Source organism: Cariama cristata, unplaced genomic scaffold, assembly GCF_000690535.1.
Source record: "Cariama cristata isolate BGI_N322 unplaced genomic scaffold, ASM69053v1 scaffold27539, whole genome shotgun sequence".
Taxonomy (NCBI): Eukaryota; Metazoa; Chordata; class Aves; order Cariamiformes; family Cariamidae; genus Cariama; species Cariama cristata.
This window is the reverse complement of record NW_009637913.1, coordinates 13423-35603: the sequence shown is the minus strand read 5'-3', so window position 1 is coordinate 35603 and position 22181 is coordinate 13423. Positions and strand designations below refer to the sequence as shown.

Below are 22181 nucleotides of genomic sequence, written 5' to 3'. Positions count from 1 at the left end.
TATTTGAAAAGTAGGTGTAACACTGCATACTCACGGTGCTTTCCTTTACTCGCTGATGAGGACAATTGAAAAGGAACGTGCCAAACAATGAGATACGTGCACTGTCGTACAATATGGTCAAGTACATTTCAGAAAACTCGAAGGCTGCTGGGTATTGTTCTAGCAGCTGCCAAACACAGTCAAGAAACATCAAGAACAATGGAGACTGGGAAAAGAAACAGAGAATTATTAGATTTAACATAAGCTTTTCCCAAGTTATACCAATTTCATTACAGTTAGTGCTCCATTAGGGTATTTAGCTATACCTCTGGTACATTACTCAACAGGGTAAACTATTTGGAGTATTGTATTTTTTTGTGATTTTATGCAACTGTAATACCCTGCATTCCTGTTTAGCCACTTTCTTTCACAAGCAACTATGTCCCACTGGCTTTCTCAGCATTACCTTTCCACAGCTTTCCCTTCTCTGTAAGAAGCCAGTCAATTCTTTCCTGGGCTCTCTTTGTACCCACGTAGCTGCATAAATGCTTTGTGCCATCTTGTATGTCCCTCAATTTCCAAACTACTGCTTGTACAGGCCTTCCTTACTACTTCACCTTATTTTCACAAGTATTTTCACAAAAATACTTCCTTCTTGTTTGAAACAACTGAAGAGCTTATGATTCAGCCTCATTAACTTCTCACGACACTTTCTAGCTCTTCCCACAGCGGCCCATGAACAACAAAAGTATAAACCATCATTTATATAAAGCTTTAGAAATATTTTCCTCTTCCCAGTTTCTGTATATGGTTTCCTAGGGTCAAAATACCTGCTTTCTCATTATTTCCCCCTTGGTATTTCAGTTTCTTTATCCCTTCATGCATTTTTCCTCTGCTTAGTGCTCGGCATCCTCAGTTTACCTGTTGGCTCCACTCTCTGGGGATATTGCTTTTCTATTGCTCTTGGTCATTGTCCTTGAAAAAACCTGCTAACCTAGGGTCCTCTATTTTGCCAACTGCAATTACAAGTCTGTCCTTTGCAATGAAGAGGTCAAATAAGATTAGCTGGAAATAATGAAAATCAACTGTGCTACCCTCTGTTAATCTGTTTGGCAGCTGTGTATCGGTTCTTAAAGCTACAGTACTTCTCTGTCAGCTCAATACTTGGAAAAGTATTGCATATTGATATGACCTTGCATTCAAAAAACATGGGGATGAAAACAGATATCTTTGGTAAAACAAACCACCCCCTCCAAACCCACTCCTAACCCCTTTTATTTCAATTTAAAATGTGGGCTGTGCTAGCATTTGTAACAGTGGGACCTTTTCACATATAACACTGAAGCAACATAAAACCCCACCAATATTTGACTGCACCTCGTGTTTCACTGATTCTCACATGGCTACAGAGGATAAAGTAAATATAACTCCATCCTGGACAAAGGCTCATTTTCTCTTGACATTAGTTTCATGAGATTTGAAAGTTTTAAAAAATATTTTTTACTTTTAGATTTCTGTGTGAATGAATGTTCAGGCTGATATTAACCTGATACTGTTATCACATACAAATACAATTAATTTTTACCTCTTTGTCAGATCTCTTTAAGTGGTTGCACCTATCTAAAAACTGATATCCTGCCATGACCCATTCCTTCTGTATTAAGCTTTGAAATCCAACAATTGTTCGAAAATAGGGATCCAGCATGACTTGAATGAGAGAAGCAGCAAGACAGCTCAGGTCCCGTCCCTCTTCCTCTGTGAATAACATACAGAATGTATGAAATATATAAGTTATATATGCACATATACAGAATTATATCTCAAAGAGCAAAAAGTGGCAACTAGGTCTAGTGTTTTTCTTTGAATTTCTTTTAAAACAATGCTTTTTGCTGCTGTAATTGTTCGCAGTTTAAAAAAAAAACTAGTAGAAAAAATCACCTTTTTTTTAACTGAGACTTCTACTACAGAAAAGGTTCCTGCAGGATCCAGCATAATACATGCATCAAGAACAAAATACCCACCCAAACGCCTGGTATTTAAACCAAGATGTGCTGAGAAGGAGGGTGTTCATGTTGCTGAAAGTTTTCAACGTTATTTTCCACTCTGAAGCAGTTTTTGGAAGGCCATTATATGAGGAGAGTGCGATATACCAGCTGAACGAGTCTTGTAAAAATGACAGAGATTACAAAATTTCTGACCTTGATATAAGCAAGTTTTTCAGTGTTTTTTTTTTTCTGGAGTATTTGTTTGCACTTAGACAACAGCAGCCAGTGTTAGCAAAATACTTTTGTGTATAGAACCTCTGAATAAAACTGATACTGCTTATGCAAGGAGTACTAGCCCAATTAACACAGTACAAAAGTTCACTCTAAAGTTTTGATTCTATCATATCATTATCAGAATAAAAACCACAAAGACTCACAGTGAAATATTCCTTTGATGCTACAGACTATACTACAGTTCAGATACATAACAAAATTATTTTCCTTTATAGTTCCTCAAATCTGTAAAATATGTAGAAGTGATGAGGTTTATGTATAAAGATTACAGTTGATTTTATCTAAATGTGTTTATCTACGTTATCATACTAATGGTAAGAATTACAGCATGCTCTATGGTTGTATTACCTTGTAGAACTACAGAAACATGCTTACACTCCATCATATATACAAGCTCGGCAGAATGCTTAAGAAACAATCTAGACAGGAAAAGAAAGTGATAAAACAGTTAATATAAGAGACTCACACTCTAGAAGAAAAAAATATTTGGGATATCTATATTTACCTAACTCATATATTAAAATAGAGAATCCTTCAACTGATTCACTGCTTATTTACACTGGTGAAAATTTTTCACATCTCATTAACCACCATTTTACTAATGGTACAAACCTAATGTACTCTAACCAGTGAGTATTTTCCAGTGAGGATAGCCACTTCTCTTCAGTTTCTTCAAAAGGCTCTGCAACAAGGAAAGTAATTACATTGCAGAACAACTTCAAATAACTATTCCTGTTAGCCAGATCTATTAGAATTTGTTGTATTTCAAGAAAATAACCACCATGAAAGAAGGACAGTCCAGCGTACCATTAACACACAGTTGTTTGAGTTTGATATGTGCAGCCTGGATTTCCTGGATGTTGGGGAGACACTTGTCCAGATCAGATTTGTAAACGTCACTTCTCAGCGGATGGCTTCGAGTTATTGCATTACAAATCCTAAGTAAGAAAAAGAATCAGCCACTTTAGTATTGGAGAGGAGAGAAACAGTCTTTCAAGAAACATGCCACAGCCTTTAACTGCAAACATCTAAAATCACATAAAACATGTACCTTACTTTAAAAAAAAAAAGTTTTCTAGTTTATATTCAGGAGATACATTGCTCCTGCCACAAAGATATTGACTCAAATATTTTTGGTATCTGCTAGTTACAAAACAAAAAAATGGAAAGGCTGGATCATTAAAACAACATGTTTGGGAAATGAAAATCTGAGGCTGACTTATAGTTAAATGGCTCTATTCAATTTTTAGTTTTCCACAATTTTTAGTAAGACTTGTCTACGCTAAATAAACAGAACATAAATAAAGTTTATAAAGCCAGGAAATCTGACAGGGTTTCAAATAAAACTGAGAGCTCCAGCCTAACACACAAAATGCAAGTGTTTGTACTACTACAAAAAGTCGCCCTACAAATTAAACCAAAGAACAAAAAATACCAAGGTAGTAAACTACTTATGCAAGGCCCTAAATGCCTTCATCTTTCATCAGGGACAGTGAATGACAAATATTTCACAGAAATACTGTGTGCACTGTGGCACTAAGTTTATAGAACTTTATTTCCCAATGCCACAAATAAATTAATAATTTTTACTGTATTTTGCTGAAGCAGGTAAGAAAATCTCCACCAACATAACTTGTACTACAGTAACATCAATATAAAAGATTACGTCTGATCCTTTTATCAATAAATTGTCATCTCAATGACTAGCTGCCTAAAAAATACACATCCCTTAAAATTTGAAAAATTATTCAGTATTCAAAACTGAAGTGGACCTTGAATAGAAACTGTGCCAGAACTATATTCAGAGAACAGGTTCTCAAAAGCTACTGCACTACAATATTATGAAGCAAGTATCCTCCTAATTACCAATTGCAGCTGTACATTACACGTAGTCGCCACTTGTGTTATCCTATGCGTCTGATTAAAGAACAACATAACCAATCTTTTACCTTTGATCAATTCTTCTTTGTTGCAATACATCTTTAATGTTGGCCATTCTTACAAGGGCACTCCCGTTAGGGTGATTCCAGGACCATAACTAATATGGGGAAGAAACAACAAAATACTGCAGGTTAGTGTTATTTCATAGAAATTTTTTTCTTAATGCTACACACAAAACTATGTTAGTTGGCATACATATCTTTAGGATTAATATTGTACAATGATCAAGAACAGTAACAGAATAAAGACCACACTTACTGGCATTCGTCTCCCAATAAAAGAGTAGGAGTATAGCTTAAGGTCTTGGTCTGCTAAGGAAGATGGAACCACAAAATATTCTGGAAGGCTTGGGGAAAAAATATGATATAAAAGGTTACTTTTCCCTATGTATTTTACTAGCCTTTCTCTTGTCGCAGTGCTGTCTTACCAACTCTGTTAAACTATAATGCACCAGCTCCTAATAACCGCAGTGCTAACTAGTTGTCCTTTATGTCTGCACGATCTTACCTATCATTGGTACGGCTCAGACGTATTTGTTTAGAAATATGCATGTTTCAGAGGGAAGTACAAAAGCATGAAAGCAACAGATGCCAAAATATGACATTTCCTTTAATGATAACACTTGCAGGATCTTTCAGCTGAGGGCCTCTCGAGAGACTGGCACATTTAAGAGGCAAAGTGCAGTTAGGTAGGATGGAGGCTTTGGTAGAGGACACAGAAAAAGACAGTATAATTTCCTTGTTTTCTTCTACTTGTGTTATAAGAGAAACTTACCAAGTAGATATCATATAACCTTCATTGACTGAACAAACTCTCCACTCTGAGGCACCTGTCCTTTTGATTTCTCTATCCCAATCAGAGTAAGTTTCAAACAAAGGTGTCTGCTGACCACTGGCACTGCCGATGCCACCACCACCACCTCCTGGGTCTATTCCATTCACCTTCTTTGCTAGGAAAAGAAAATTCATCAATGCACATTTAAAAAAAAAGGGAAAAACATCAGACTCTTCACCTACCTAATTACAAGAACAGGCCACTAGCATCAGGACTAACATTACCTATTTTTGTATTACAACAGATCAGTCATTTAATGACAGCTTGGCAATACATGAGTATGTAAATGTATTTTTTCCTGCAATTTCAACAGAGAAGCAACATGAAATTGGTACGTTGTGCTGCTTGATACAAAGCAAGTCATACTAACACTCAGGAATGAGTGTTATCTTCAGTCACAGGATTGCTCTCTTTAACGTGCCAAAGTTAGCGATGCTTTAAAAACATGAACCCTTTATAGGCTACCCTTTAATTAGGTACCTTATGAAGAAGGCAAAATAAAAATTGTATCATTCCAACAGCTTTAATTGACTGCTGTATCAACAGCAAATAAAATAAATTGAAGACCAGGTTAAAACATATAGATATATTTATACATACATATATTTATATCCACACAAAAAGATGGCCTACCATTTTGTGGCTAGGGACCAAGAAGATTATATAGTCTGTTACTAATACGGAAGGATCCCCCTTTGCTGGTCATTCTTTAGGTGCCAAGGAGGCAGTCAGCTGTGTCAAAGGAGACCACATTTTGTTTCTTGACACTTGCAAGTAAATTTTTAGATGAAAGGGAAACAAACTGAGTCTCAACCCTATTACCTCCCCCATGAAAGCTCCTAGCTTTAGCAAGAGTCTGTAAAGATGTAAGTGCCAAACAAAGCAGAATACAGTGTTATGGCTCTACTGTCATCTCAGTGATTGTGTAGTTTCTACTTCCTGTATCTACGAACTTCATTCTCGCACTCGTACTCAGACTAGTGATGTTTTTCAGAAGAAAACTGGACTAAAATCAGAATGAAGTAGTTGTTCAAAGACAGTATACAGAGAAATATGATAATTACCAAAAAATATTATAATTTTCCTGTTCAATGGCAGGATATGTAATTATCAAATATAGCCTGGGAAAAAATGATGTACGTATACACTAAAGTAACGCAGGCTCTTTATGGTCCTCAAGAAGCACAAAGACAGTATTTCAACTTCCACTGTACTAGGACTAGCAGGGATAGACAGTCATAAGACACAGTGCTGGGACTGTAAGAGCACAGCCAGAGATCTATGCTACAAACACCAGGGTTCACAACAACAGAAAACCCCAACCCAAACCAAGAGTATTTCAAACTCTTTCCTCCAGCAACTGCAGCACAGGAGAACAACTATCTTTTGCCATACTGGTCTGCTGCTCCAGAGGAACAACATTTTTTACCCACCTTATGTAATTCTTCCACTAGGTATTTTTCCATACAGCAAATGGTATTTTAAGGACAGAGTAAAGGCAACTTTGTGACAGACTAATGCTTTGTTCACACTTCACTTTAACATTTTATTGTCATTTTAGCAGCAAATTGGCTTCCTCCCTAGTACTTTATAATGCTAAAGTACACGGACCTTAATAACCGCCCAAATTTTATCAGGTAAGAAATTACATGTGTAATTATGTGTGCAACATAATCACGCTTATTCTTGTGCATGCACAGGGCAGTTATGTAGGCACCTGCATGAAAAACATGCATTTTTGTGCAAATTTGAAGGCCTGAGCTCATAATTCCACAACATTCAAATTTTGTAACAGGCAGATCAGTGGTTTCTAATGCCAGCTGCTGAGTAAATATTTCAGTACCACAGAACTACATCAATGGCACTTTCTCTATCAGGAGGCTTGTTATGTAGAACTGATGGTTTTCAGCTGTGTATTGGCTGGGGAACACTAAGCAGTGACCGCACAGCATTACACTAGAAATCAAGTTCCAAAGGCATCTTTTTCAGGCTTACCTAACTGACAAGGTTCAGTTGGAGATTGGCCTTGAGCAGAGAGGGTGTGCTCCAACTCAGCAGGGGTGGTGGAGGTTTTGAGTGGTAAGAACTGCCTAGTAAGCCTCTAGGAAAGAAGGTATGGAGTCCCAAGTTGCACAAATCCTCCTGCAATACCACCAGAAGAGAAACTTATTCCCAAAAGAAGGGCAGGTGAACAAGCCTGCCTGATGGGAGATTAGCTAGGTACCTAGAGTACCAATATAGACATACAATAGGAGGATCGAAGCGTGAATTGAGAAATGCGAGTATTCATGCTGACATAAGTGCTGACATAGGTAGTTTTGTTTTGTTTCAGACAGGAAAGACATTTCTTTCAATTTTGGTTGTTAATGTCTATCATGATGGATGGCTTACAACCAAAAGTAAGATGTTGGGTGCAGGACAAGCCAATTTTATTACCCCTGGAGAAAGCCTCAAATGTTTTTGCCACTGCTTCTAGACAGAAGTCTTACTAAAATTACATATTATGAAATAGGAAAAAAAAAAATCAAAATACTTTCATACTTACCTGGATTATGATATATTTCTCCAACATACTCAAATGCAAAGAGAAGCTGAAGATCTGTTGGCTGAGAATAATGAGCTATTGCAAGGCACACCTAGGAAAGAAACATTTAGTACTGTTATTTATAGACATAAAATATACTGCCCTTAATTATGACAGCATGAAATATGCAGAGCAAAAGTTAAAATCAGTCTTCTGTTGTTTTATATCCATATTTTATTTGAAAGGAGTGAATTATATAGTTAAACATACTCATATTTGCAGGACACCGTTACTGTAATCACAGTAGGTGAGTTCACGACCATCTATCAAGAGTGATTAACTGATAAAGGTGGACTAAGTGTTTGCAAGAAAGGCCAGACTGCAACATGCATCCCTCCTAAACATGATTCTCTGTATCAACAGAGACAAGCAAGGCCTTGGAGCTACTGTGTTGTGCCTGTCCACCTGCATATAAAAGTAAGGAGGAGAACAGAAAAATAAAAGAGCACAACACACAGGTGGTGAGCACAGTACAGCAAAATCTCATTTGTAATTGGTTTTTCGATAAATTTTAGGTTTTTTACATAAACAGTACTTATCAACATAGCATAAGAACATAAGAAAGGCCATACTGAGTCAGTTGAAAAGGTCCAGCCTAGCATTTTGTTCCTGACAGTGGCCAGCAACAGATGCTTAGGGAAAAGGGTAAAAACAGAAAAAGCACATAATGAAATTTTACCAGGATATTTTTCAACAGTTCACAGTTCAGGCACTTCCTGAATTAAAATCTGGTATCAGTATTCAACAGCATTTGACAGATATTTCTTCTACAAAGCTGTCAGTTGGGCTAAGAGGTTTTTGAAGTGCAACTTCCCTTTAAAAAAAGCTCTGCTGATTCTTCCCTAAAGTATCATATTTAACCAAAAGTTTGTATCTAATAAAATTTTTATTCTTTTCCACTAATTCACCCCATATAGCCATCAGGCTTACCAGTCTGTGCTACCCAAAACTCAACCTTCAAAAACTTCTGTTCTTGGAAGGGAAAACAAGAGGTTGCTCTTTGAAGACTTTCAGGACCTATGTCAATCCTGCATCTCATTAAGTTGTATTCCAAAATTATGAAGGGCACTGATGAATATAAATGAAAAGCAAATTGTTTGGTAATAAAGAACAGCTTTTCCCCCAAGTTATTTGGAAATAAGTAATTCACAGTGGGAGATGTTTTCTTCATGTTAATCACCTGTAGTTTGTTTGCCAGCTGAATGGCAGGCCAAAGCTTCTCCATCAATCTCCAGTTTCAATAAAAAGTGAGGTTTTAGGGTAGGTCCTTTTGCCAGGCGCCAGGGATCTACAGTTAAACAAACATGCCCATAATCACCTCCTGCCCAGTCCCCAGCTGATCTTGATAACTGAAACATCAGCCAAACTTTCTGAGGGCAGCAAGATGTTAGCTTCATTAAATTTTGGCCTAGCCCTTATAGGTTTTGTCTCAGATGATTGGATTTCATTCACAAAAGAAACCCACCCATAACTTCTAGATTCCTGCAGGTTTATAGCAAGCTCCAACACTGTCTCTGCCAATCTGATGCACTAATCAGGTTTAACCAGGCTGACTCACAAGCCCTGCCCTGGGAAAGGAAATTCAGCAGATTTAAAATAAGAGAGATGCCTCCTCAGAACAGCAGAGATTAACCTGGGGGACAAGGAAGAATCTTGCCTAAGTCTTTGCACTCTTTGCGACAGTCTTGGGAGCAGCATCGTGTAAGGAACTGGTTTTCTACCCATATAAATTGTTCATTTTGGCTGAACCCTAAGATTATTAAAATTAAAATTGCAGCATGTGGTTTAGGATTCAATACTAGACTTCAAATACAGTCAAGCTTTCCTAGCCTTTGCTCTTTAAATGTGGATGTACACTAATAAATACAAAAGATTTGAAAAAAAAAAATCTCTAGAAGAATCAAATTCAGGAAGAAAAAGATTTTCAAGTAGAGATTGGCACAGTTATTCTCCAAATTTCAGGACTTGATTTGGAGTCTTTAGCTTTGCCTTCTTCCCTCCGTATTTGCATTACCATTTTACTAAAACATACTTGCCTTATCTCTAAGGAAAATATTTAAGGAAAAGGAGGTTATAAAACACAAAACTCTATTCTACATGTTCAGATACAGAAATTCCATGTGACAGTTTTTAATTAGGGACAAAGCCATAGTGTAAGTTCACATTATTACCACCTAAAATTTTTCCTTTCTATTTTCTTCCTTCTCTTCAACTCTCCATGACTTTTTATATTTGGCAACATATTGACACAATTTATTCACTGTTTAGCCTTTTTGGGTATTATTTTTGAAAAACGTTCTGTACACCCAAGAAATTGTTTTCTGTTAGTGAAGGAAAGTTTTCTTACTGTCATAGACATAAAAGAAAGATTTGCATGACACACAACTGAAGGAATACTACTACTGGCAGCATTGTGCCACAGGAAAAAAAAATTGAAAGCTCACTTACGCTAAGTTCTGCATGGAGAAAGTTATTGTATGCAACATATATGGCATTATGGAACATGTGCCTAATTTTTATTTACTTTGGCTTTTGATGGGGACATTCCTCGCTATTTACAAAACCAATGATGACTGCAGAATAACTTGAGTTGAAAATTGTTTTTCACAAACACTCCCCAATCAAAAAATTCCTATTCAGTCTTAGAAGAACAGTTGCTTTAACTTTTCTCCTCATATTTTGAGTTCTACAATAAAACTGCAAAATAAAACAGAGAACAGGACATTTGGGGGAGGGTGGCGGTGCAGAACCACGCAGATGACATCACCACAAACAAAACAAAAACAAAAAAACACACACCATCACAAACAGTAGAATTGTTGGTGGGAAATAGTCTAGGATGACTTTTCAAATGAACGTTCACAAGCTCATTTCCCGGATTTGGTAAAACTTTTAGTAAGTACCATGAAGTAACTGGAAGCCGTGCACATTTTGTTAAATCTTGTGATTTCAGTGTACAATTAAAAAATTTAGAAGCCAGCTATTCCATAATACTTGGCCTCTTCTAACAGACTATGTTTCCCTATCATTCACAATGAAACAAATGGAAATCTGTGTACATACACATTTTTACTTCCATTTTCCTATGTAACTTTTCACTACAGTAACTGATATTAACACAACTACTCTTTATATTCATTTATGGGAGTGAAGGATAAAAGCCTTTTACTATGCCGATCTACTCTCAAGGCTTGAGGATGAACTGCAAAACATTAAAAAATTCCATTGTGCTGCCAAATAATACAATAGAAATAATTAAAACCTATTTTTAAAAGCAGCAGCTGAAATGTCTGTTATTTACTTGCCAGATGTGTGAGTGTATGTATGCTGTGTTAAGAGGGGTAAAGCTGGGGGTGGGGGAGATGGTAAGCATTCAGATCTGGTTCCCAAAAAATGTAAAAGACCATAGCTGTGCTTTTGAACCCAGCAGCTGAAAAATGCTCCCAGGTGTTCCACAGTATAGACATTAACTCACAATATGAGGTATTGCATGGGTGTAACAGTCTACCTGTAGATTACAATACAGGTTCAATACCTCTATTTCTGTTACTAAAAAAAAAATATAAAAATAAATGTATTTATCCTGCTACTGTCTTCATTTTTACATTTTAGACAAATTCCACTCATATATACACTAAACCAGTATTAAAGACATGCTCATTTTCAGTTTATTCCTCACTAAATCCATATAATAGTTTTATTGTCTGAAAGTTTCAAGACAAGCACATTCCACAGATCTCAGCAGATTATCACCATAAGTAGAAAGCTCTTCAATTGGAGGACAAACATGTTTTACAGGAAACGTTCTCATATCAAACTGAAAAATGTTTGGTATTCTTGCCAATTTACAATTGTGTACAGCTGAAGATATTTAGGCTCAGTAAAATAACAAGAGAACAGGCTACTTGTTGGAAAGTTCATTTATTAAAAGCAGTAAACACAATGGCTGTAATTATTTCAAAGTACAAAGGCTATTTCCCTATGTCAGCATCCCCTGTTCAACCCCTATCTGAGAAAAATAAAATTATACTTTCAAGGCAAGTCCTCCTCTGCTTCAACAGGAATTTTACGAAGGACAAGAGCTTCAAAATATTGCTCATGCTCTTGGAAAAGAGTTTTGAACAGTCCTATTTAAGATTTGCTAAGTTAGTATCGCCTTGCATTTTACCTCCTCCCTACGCCAGGCTACCTGTCTTATGAACTCACTGGAAGGATACTGTTTTCCCCTGCTACTGCAATTCCTATTCTGAGTAGACACCTATAGTAGAAAGTTATTCAACCAGGACCAGATCAAGTCCCATGAACAGAATTTCCTCATCTTCCTAGGCAGGAAGCCTTCTTAGGACAATAAAATTTCAGGTAACAAGCCTTTCAGCCCTAACCATTGTGCACATTATGCCAGCTGCTAAGCTATGAATCATCTAATTGAGAACTGCTTTTGTTTTTCCTTCGATAAGAATCCCAATACTAGCTATACATAGTATTTAATTTGGTTTAAGTACAAGTAATCTACACGAGGGGAAACAGTACAAGGATTTCAGAAGCTGAAGCAACTTTTTACCTATCAGAATCCTTGTTTGTACAAGAATGTGTTGGAATTCTAAGTACAGGTTTCCTCGGCCTTAAAAGAAATATTAAAATACATTGCTATTTTTAAAAATATCTTTAGATAAGTTTACTTCTGAAAAAAGTATTCTTCACCCCCTCCAATTCCACTCCAAAGACCTTAAAGATCATAATATTTTCTTGTGCATTCACAGTGTCTTGAGATATTACCAATTTTGTGATCTGTATGAACAATCAGAACAATGTAATGCAGAAGTTTGGGCAGGAGGGAGACATTAGAAAGCGTCAGGATCATTTGTCCAAAACTCTGAGTTTCATATTATTCTTCATAACAATTAGGAAAAAATCGTTCCACTCCATCTTAAGTGTTATGACGTGCGAGAAGGCTAGTTTTGATTACACAGGAAACAAGATTGAGATAATTAATTTTCCTTCTGTTTTGATTAAGCATGTGTTTCTGAAACTGCTCTCATACTCATTTAAAAAAATGATTCCTGAAGGAAAAGAACTGAGGGGGTTCCAGAAAAGAAAGGGACTGAGAAAATGGAGATATATTTAGGAAACAGGAGATTATAGGGTGTGTGCCATTCTGGTGTACTGCCAAGATTCGTATGCATGGTGAGGCAACACGCTATCCATCATCTAACAGTCATAAGATCTAAAGCTTCACCTTTTCATATATTTTAATTTCTTCATCTAAAGTCCAGTATTGTAGTGGCTAGAAATTTGCAGGAGTTTTCAGTTTGACCATTTGTTTTGATTTTTCAAACAAAAAAATTCCTTTTCCTTTAAGGAATGTGAAATGTTTCTTCTTTCACACTGTCTAACTTCAGACTTCCCCAACTTGCTTACCCTTGCTTCCCCATCCTCCACTTCCCCCCACACCCATCTGGCTTTCCTTCCTTTGGAGACTCTATAGCTTTATTTTAGAGACAAAACAGAATTAAACTAAGTAGTGATGAGTACAAGTTTCCATTCCCTTTATTATTCCTTAACTCTTGTCTCCCAAATATCTATTCATAAAAACAAGGAAGAAAATATTTACTTGACTGATTAATGACGAGACAGTATTCTATTAGCAAGAACAATGTTGAAGGTATTTTTCCAATAGAACTGATTTTTAAACTTCTTCATAATGATTTATCCCAAAATAAAGTAATTCACTTCAAAATCCAATGTATTCTTCCAATTTGTTTCTGCTTGAAGGTAGAGAAAAACACCTCTGAATGTTCTATCAATATTACCCATGTATCATCTCTATATGTAACCAAGTCAGACTGTCCACATCTGAAGCCTGACTGCTTTCAAACTTGGATCCTTCTTTTCACACTTACTACTAAAAGAGACTCAGGATACTCTGTTTTAGTGAGACAGCTTAATTAGTAAGGGTTATTCTCCCTTATGTCCTGTTCAGCAAATTCAGACACTTCCCTAGGAACAGATTACATTCCCTTTGCCAACACCAGTTTATGTAACTGAATGCTGTTGAGTATTTTATTACATTCAAGGAACTATGCATAAGAATTACTTAACTCTATAAACTTAGTATCTGTTCTCCTTGTAACTGTTACATATATTTAAAGCTTATTTTAAAATAGTAATTACCAAGTGTGTTGTTTTTTATTTATTTAACTATTGCTTGAAACAGAACATTTGCTAGCATCTGGCAACAAGTTAGACACATTTATAGTCCCACAGTTTGAAGTGTATATTTTAGTAGGCAGATATTTCATTTTGACCTACCAGTGCTTTATTCATAGGATGATACTCCTCTGTATTACCAGGATGACATTTAGTTAGAAATCTCCCTGCTCTGATTTGTATAGCTGACTATTTAGTAAAGTTTGCTAAAGGAAGCTATTTATGATTTATAAAGCACCAACATGCAGGTCTCTTGCTTTACAGAACAGAGATTCTAGTGCTAACTGTAACATCACCTTACCTTCTGCTTATTTTAAAACCAAGTGAAAAAAAGCCTTATTCAAAAAAACTTCTCATACATAGTTCAGACATTATTTGAATTATAGCCTGCACAATTCACCGATTCCAACAGAAATCCTGAGTTTTGCAGTTTCTCAACACTAAGCACCCTAGATCTTCATAACACACATAAGCACAATTTATCCAGTTCATTTTTTTGCTCAGGAGGTCTTCATGTCTAGGTCCAAAATGACCATAAGCAAATTTGTGAGGAAAAAAAAATACAGCAGACAATTCTTTTGATTTTTCTCAGAGAGATTATTGGAGATTATGCCCCCAGGTCAAAAGGAAAGAGGAGAAGCTGGAGAGGGTCCAGTGGTGGGCTACCAAGATGACTATGGTCCTGCAGTACATCTTTTGAAGAAACTGGGCTCATTTAACTGTGCAATAATGAGACTGCAGGAAACCACTACCAGGAAGGTAGTTACAGACTCAGTCTTGCCAGATGACATAATGGGCAGCAGCCAGAAACTCATCTAGGGACATTCAAGCTGGACACCAGGAAAAACATGCAGTACTAGAACAAGTTACCTACAGAGGGAGAAAGCTCTCCATCCTTCGTGGTTTTCAAGATACAATTGGACAAATCCACAGCTAACCTGATCTAATCCTGGCATCTCTGAAGAGAAAGGTGGACTAGATGATCTCCACGGGCCCCTCCCATCCAGCACCTCTGACTTCATGGTCAGTTCTCTACTACAACATTCTCTTGGTCAGAAGACAATGCTGGCACACTCAGCCAAAGAGAAAAGCAGGAATTCTTTTTCATCAGAACTCAGATATACTTTAAGTCTTGGTCCTCCTTACAAAAGTTATGCACACAGAATTATTTCCAATTAGATAGCTACCAATGTTTTCATGCACAAATAGCTGGATGTAAATATATATTAAAGAGGCCCTTCAGAACTATAAGGAGGCCTGACCAGCTTTCTTTGTTTTTAAACATCAGGACAACCTTGCTGTACTACTTGAAGGGCAGGAACAGAACCAGATAAAAATCTTTGAAGAGTGTCACGCTAGCATGCCATTTAAATGCCAGAAAGAACAAAATAACTCCATTCAATATGCCTTGTAAGACCATTCCAGTTGTGTTCACCAGCACCTCAAAATAGTTTAAGCAAAATCCTGATAGAAGAAACGTGATCTAAGGACCTCCTGGTTTTAGACATTTATATTTTAATGGTAACAGAATAACGTTCTTATGGAAACATTAGATTAAGTTAACAGAACCTTACCTCCCTTCAGTAAAAGTGTGTTTCTGTGATACACCCACAAAAAGTTGAGTAACCTACTTGATGCATGAAAACGGCAATAGTAACCACACAGCTGATATTATGATTTCTACAAGTTTTCTTCCACTCCTCTAGTAAGCCCATTCTGATATTTGAACATGGCAACTGTTACACTTTTGGTCACCACCAGTACTATCTTTAAACCACACAGATTCAGATCCTTCTGGATCTCTAAAACTACCTGTTCTTCCTATCAAAAGAAATCACGTTAGACCATGTAATTATAAATGTATTAAGCAAGCGCCTTCATGAAAAGATTTCACTTTTTGCTCTTGCAAAAGTAAATGCAGCAGAAAAAGTGTTAATGAGATGCTGAGTTTATGCTCTCTTCCTCCCTCCTCCAAGCTAATCATTCTTTTTAGCTGTGACAGCCAGTTAGAAACAGTTGCTACAAAGATACTGCAGTAGGCAGGCTGCTCCGGGGAGACTTCAGAGCAGCTGTGAAAGGGGAATTGACTGCTGAAAGATTGCCAAACACGAAAGGTTACAAACAGCAGGGCAGCACTCAGGAAGGAACCTAGAAAAGGAGTAAGGAATGAACAGTCTGCTTCATTACTGTGCTTCTGCCCATCTATGATCTCTATGAGAGAGTAAGAGGTGAAAAAGTGATGAACTGGTTCATCTGTTACTCAGTTGGTAACTGCAAACAGACTTATGTCTGGGCAGATGGTTCTTAGGACTTAACACAGTTAAGCTCAAACTTTATCCTACTGAGAAGGGGAATTCTTAAGCTCTGTGAGCAAATTGGGTCATTCCTTACAAAACGATTGCTGTGCCACCCTGGCAACAAAGTGGTGCCATGGAGGTCAGAGGAGCTGTAACTCAAATAACCTGTGGCACCGATCCAGAAGAGGGAAGCTGGTGAGCTAGTGTTATGTAGACCAACCACCTCTGATTAGCAGAAACTTATCTGGTCCGTACCAAGTTAAATAACATTGTACGATTTTGTTGAGACTTAATGACAACAAGTGTTAAAACTGGGGAAGGAATGAAATTTCTAGGAATGTACAGACAGAAGTAATTCCGCTTGTCAAGAGGTATGCAAGTCTTTTCTAAGAAAGTGTTGAGAAAGAGCACATAGTTTTATGTAGATTAGACAAACTGGTCATTCCAAGAGCTCGCTGGAGAACTTGCTGTATGAAGCAAATAAGAAGAGTATATATAAAGACAGTACATTTTACCTATGGGAGATTTAAGCTTATGACTTTCAGAAAATGTATCAAAGTTTCAAACATTTTCCATAAAAATGTAAACATCTGTTGTACAGCTGCAATGCAGTATTTCAATTCCAGTCTTTAAAAAGATTTGTTTAATGACAAGAAATGCAGGTTTATCTTACATGAAAAGAAACGGTTAATACATCACATTAAATTTTTTACCTAAATTTTAACACTAAAAATCTAGATATTTTCCTGTAACAGAATGTGATTAATTCACAGTTCTTCCCCCCTACTTCTCTATCAAAACATGAAACAAAATATTCTTATTAACACAGCAGTTGTTACATGTAATGATTACAAAGTAGGATTTGATAAGAAGATAAAATACCTTTTTTGCACTTTCGGGACCCGCTTCATCAAAACGATATCTTACAATACGGAAGTCTTTGCAATAAATTATTAATTCAGTTGGATTAAATTTGAGTTTTTGGTTGGGACCAAGGACCTTCTGCTTCCTCTTGGTGTCATTCACTGTAAACAAAAGATAAAGTTCCTAGACTGTGTTTTCTAAGTATACAACACAAGACTGGTTCAAATAGATACAGTAATGCTGCTATCAGCAGCTTTTCATTTAATAGTATATTTCAACTGTTCAATTGAGGTAGAAAATCTCTAGGATCTCATGTTGATCCTTTCAAACAAGTGGCTGAATTAGTGTTTCCTGTATGCTCAGATTATTTTTGTCCATCAGCAACTTCACAAACAAGAAACTAACATGCAGTATCCCCAAGAGCAATTTTTGCTCCCAGACAGTTAATTGTGTATGCTGCAATACCCTTCTGATGCACAGTAATTGGCATATATGCCGATTTTTATTTATTTTTTTTTTTACTTGGATGTTTAAAAAAGTCCTGGAGTTAAGACTAAGATTCACTCGTTATTTCTTACATAAAACTCCAGAATGTAAATTGCCAGCTGGTCTAGCCCTGCACAGACAGCCTATGCCTCCTGGCCTGTGTATCTCCTTTTCAAACAGAGAAAGTTAAGTTGTAAAAAGTAAGCATCACAGAAGTCACAGAGATGTTATTTGTGGTAACTGTGAAAACTGGGGCATGTAGCTGTTGAGTGATTGACATAGCTGCCTGGTTGCAGGTATCTTCTGGGTTAAACTTAAGTACTTCCAGGGAACTCAAGACAAGTGTTTTAAGACACCCACAGCTATTCACCTTCAATATAACAACCACCAAGCAACCTCTTCTGCGGTGTGGGCGAAAACTTCCCCTTAATTCCTGTTAGTAAAAGCTTATGCTTCACTAAATTTAGAGTAAACCTGCACAACAGAAGAATGAAGAATAATCTCCCCAAATGTGTGGCAGGAAATACTGCCATCTCCCTCTACAGAGCTTCAAACCTCAATCGAAAAGCTAAACAGAAAGGGTTCCTAGAGAACTACTACCATTCTTCTACTGAAACCGCAAACACTCATGCTATTTGACAGTTTGGGGAAATACGCACAGAAGAATCTAGAATCTGTCAGCCCTCAAGTTTAAAAATAAAAGCTATCTGTAGTCCTCTACCATTTAAGAGCGACACACTTCATGTGAGACAGGACATAATTAATAGAACAATTATTTGAGGCTGGCTGGCTTTTCCCTCCTCTTTAGCAGAATTTATTCTATGAGCGTTTGCATGAGATATTAAATAAAAAGATTGCAACACCCCATTTATAAACATCTCTCCATACAAAACTGTCATTAATAGATTTGCAATACTGCTACTGTTTTGTCACTTCTACCTGGTATTTTTGAAAAAGGGGCAAGAAATATGGGCCAGCGCAAGACCATGTAACAGGTCAATAGAACCTCTTCATTTAAAAAAAGCATTTCTTCATAATGTTCTTCCTCAGATATACATTAATCTTTTCATGGTGATTACAATCAGCTTCCAGAGTGGAAAGGGATAACTGAATAACTTTGGGCACTGAAAACTTGTAAGTAATGATTTAAATTACCTACAGTCAGATCACCAAGTGTTTAACAGCCCATGCCATAATAAAAATTTGAAAAATTATCAGTTATATGAAATTCTTCAACTATAAGATGAAAAACATTATTCTTAACAATTAGGTTAGCCTAAAGTATCCACCAAATCAAAAACTGGTTCTTCAAAATAAGTATTTTACAAGTTATTTCTTAAGATTAAGATGTCTACTGTCAGTTGTAGATTTGAGGACCACTAGCTACTAACTTGCTAAGAATCAGACAACATTGAAAACTCAAGCATTCATGTTGTCAGATATCCCAGCTTTGTGTAAATTGTATAAGTGATGTGCCTTTTACAATCTAGTGTATTTAAATGGAAGAGATTCAGATGCTTGAATATAAAGGAGCTACTACCGAAATTTTGTACTGTTATAACAACTGTCTATCCTAGAACACATGTTGGTTCAGTATTGTAGTTAAATTTAAAACCAATATAAAGACTCAACTAAACATTTCTCCTGCATGGCATCTCAAGTTTTATTCAGCTTTTAAGGTTTTTATTCCAATTTTAAATAAAATAAATTCTTCAAATCAGGGAAGATTAATGACATGAAACCTTAACCATTAACAATTCTGTACAACCTAACAAGCAGCTAACAGTTTTGAACTGAGTAAGTTTAAAGCCTGCCATCATACTTAACTATTTTTGACATACCTGTGACAATTTGCTCAACGCATGTTAGTGGGACATCATGTTCACCAAGGAGGAGGTTTTTATAATGGAATTTCTGAAAGACATGAACTCATAGCCATTAATTGCAGTTCTGCAGTTCACAACCAGATATACAGCACAACTTGGAAGAAACTATGATAAAAATCAGGCATGCCTAGACTTTTCTGACATGAACCACCCTTGCCTATTCACAGGCAATTAGAGGTTGTGGAAATAGCTCTCTCATGCTGGTGAATACACACCAAACAGCTTAGAAATCCCACTAGAGTATGCAAGATAACTGTACTACTCGCACTGAATTTACTAGCCTCAAAAATTGTACTGAATTTCTACCACTGAAGTGTTAGAAAAAGATATATCTCCGAATATTACTGTAACCATAGAAAGAAAAAATATTAATTCCACTTTCAGAAATAAGTTTTGACAACTACTTCATGTCAAAAATTAATTTTTTGAAGAAGCTTTGGTGAAACTTACTAACCATTACTGAATAAGCATCTATCTACTTTCAGAGCTTTAAACATGCCTAATTAATGGACTGTTTCCTTTAAAAGTCCAAAAGAAAGAAAAAAACTCTACTGAAAATAACATACAGCTCACAACTTGGATTTCCAAGCAGTACTGTATGCTGTGCTGTTCAAAAACTGATCGATGTTCTGAATGTCACACGTTCTGCTTTGACAAAGGCTTGGTTTCTTTCTCCCCTTTTCTTGTTGCTTCATCTACAATGAAAACCCATTTCATGGTTACTTTGTCCTCTGGCAGTAATGCCAGTAAAACTTGGATGCATTAAAGGCTTTGCTGATCTGACACTTGCCTAGTCAAAGGAACATTTCCAATGATCTTCTTCAAGGAGGAACATGTTTTTATATAATTCCTGCATTGCCTTTTGTAAAACCACTTGCCAGTGAAGTCTCCATAAACAGAGGTAAATAGAGCTGGCTGTGCTTCCATATTCAAACTTGCTCTGTTCTGATATTCTCAGCAAAGGGATGGAACAGCAACACATTCAAAAGAGGACAGTGGAATCTCATCATTTACCCTGTTTTGTTTTAGAAGGCATCATATTTATATCAGATATAACAGAGATTCACGTATTCTAATTAAATCCATTTTACCTATCACATTTGTTGTCATGATGTAGCGATGTAAATAATAACAAACCTGTAGTGGCATTGGGTCATCCGTAATAAAGGAAATCTTGAAGTTAGTGCAAACCAATTTGCCCCACAGGTCATATTGACTTGTGTCTGTTGCGATGCATTTTCTTACAAAATTTACTTCATTTACCACAATTTCACCTAGAACAGAAAAAGGGGGAAAAGAGAAGCCTATATATATCTTGCAGGAACAACAATTCTAAGTCTGTAGTACCAAGAAACCCCTAACTCTTTACCCATTTCAAGTTATATACCACTTCTGGGTAAACCTGGAGTTTCACTAACAGCGCACCAGGGAAAAAAAATGAAAGCTACCATTCCAAAATAGACAATATTATGCAGTAGTTAAAAGTAGAACAAACAGCCCCCAAAACCAACAAACATAAAACACCACCAAATCCCACCCACGGCAGGAGGGGGGGCCCCGATAAAACCCACCCCCCCCCCCCCCCCCCCCCCGCCCCCCCCAACAACCAACCAAAACAACAAAAACCCACACACCACCACTTTCCTTATACTCAGAGATCAAAATCTTCACTATTAAAAATTCATTGATTTGGACAACACTGTCCTTTAAACAAAGGCATACATACATGTACTTCAGCTAGTATATATTTTAAAACCTGAAATTAGCCAGCTATTGTTAAGTACTGTAAAGAGTTTTATGACCTTCATGAATTCAGAATAATCAGTCCACATCTAGTTTTCCATTTATAAAGAGATTTTCAGGTGATTTCATAAAAGAAAAACTAGAACACAAACACATTAAACACTCCTCATCATTTCAAAGTTTCTACTGTGACCATCTAATGAAGGAGACCAACCATTTGCTTTTGCAAAACAGAAGATCCAAATGAAGAAAAAAATTATGCTAATTTGTCTGGGATAAGCTATGAAATAAAAAAGCATACAGGCAAATGAGACTGATGATCATTTAAAGAGAAAAAGTAAATCACTACACATAATGTTACTTTTTAGTTCCACAACAGAGGTTTCTGAAAGCTAAATAGTAATTTCATTCTTACTTCAGGAAGTGAACTTGGTCATTTATTTTACACCTCTATAGGGCTTTTGCTTCTGTTAGCAGATGAAGCACCTCCTTCTGCTGCTGTCTACCACAAATAGCGTGGGAGAGGAAATGTGCTCAAGAAAAGTGTAATTTTATACTGGTTGTAGGTTTATTGTTTAAAAAAGACTAAGGACTAAAGATTGCTAAAGCCTAATTTTCTCATAATAGGTTGGGCATATTTAGTCGCAGTTGCCCAAAATGTCATCTCAGCATGTCCTACGCTTTGCAAGAACACAGTCCGTTCTTTGGGTGACTATGGTGGCAGCAATCAGTTACCTGTACACCCAATGAGTATGGATATAGCTTCGAATAAATCTCCCATCTGTCACCTGATCTAGAGAAGGTATTTTCCTCAAGTAGTTATCACTGCACCCAAGTAACTATACATTCAAAGAACTGTCTTTAGCATTCCAAATGCTTGAGCGAAAATGCACCATTAGCTAGTCTTGAGACTCAGTCTCTGCACATGTTCCTCATCCTAAACTACTTAGCTAAGCTGCCCTACTAGCTCTCTTGTCCCCAAAATGATTAGGTATCAGCCTGGAAGTCACTAAGAGCAGCAGCAAACAGAGTCCCTGCTTTTAGTTCACTTATGATAAACTGCTACAAAAATATCTTGGAC

General features: G+C 36.7%; 1 protein-coding gene across 1 annotated transcript in view; it reads right to left on the bottom strand.

Moving 5' to 3' along the window:
* The window catches only part of MTMR10 (myotubularin related protein 10), a 37689-nt gene that overhangs the window by 2430 nt on the left and 13078 nt on the right, over positions 1-22181 (bottom strand). Inside the window, exons 3-14 of the mRNA XM_009708531.1 lie at positions 20495-20631; positions 19313-19385; positions 17004-17146; positions 7579-7669; positions 4974-5148; positions 4458-4545; positions 4208-4296; positions 3066-3196; positions 2871-2940; positions 2607-2677; positions 1565-1734; positions 35-205 (exon numbers count right to left, since the gene is read on the bottom strand). Of these exons, the coding sequence (XP_009706833.1) occupies positions 35-205; positions 1565-1734; positions 2607-2677; positions 2871-2940; positions 3066-3196; positions 4208-4296; positions 4458-4545; positions 4974-5148; positions 7579-7669; positions 17004-17146; positions 19313-19385; positions 20495-20631 (1409 nt within the window). The remainder of the gene's footprint in view (positions 1-34; positions 206-1564; positions 1735-2606; positions 2678-2870; positions 2941-3065; positions 3197-4207; positions 4297-4457; positions 4546-4973; positions 5149-7578; positions 7670-17003; positions 17147-19312; positions 19386-20494; positions 20632-22181) is intronic.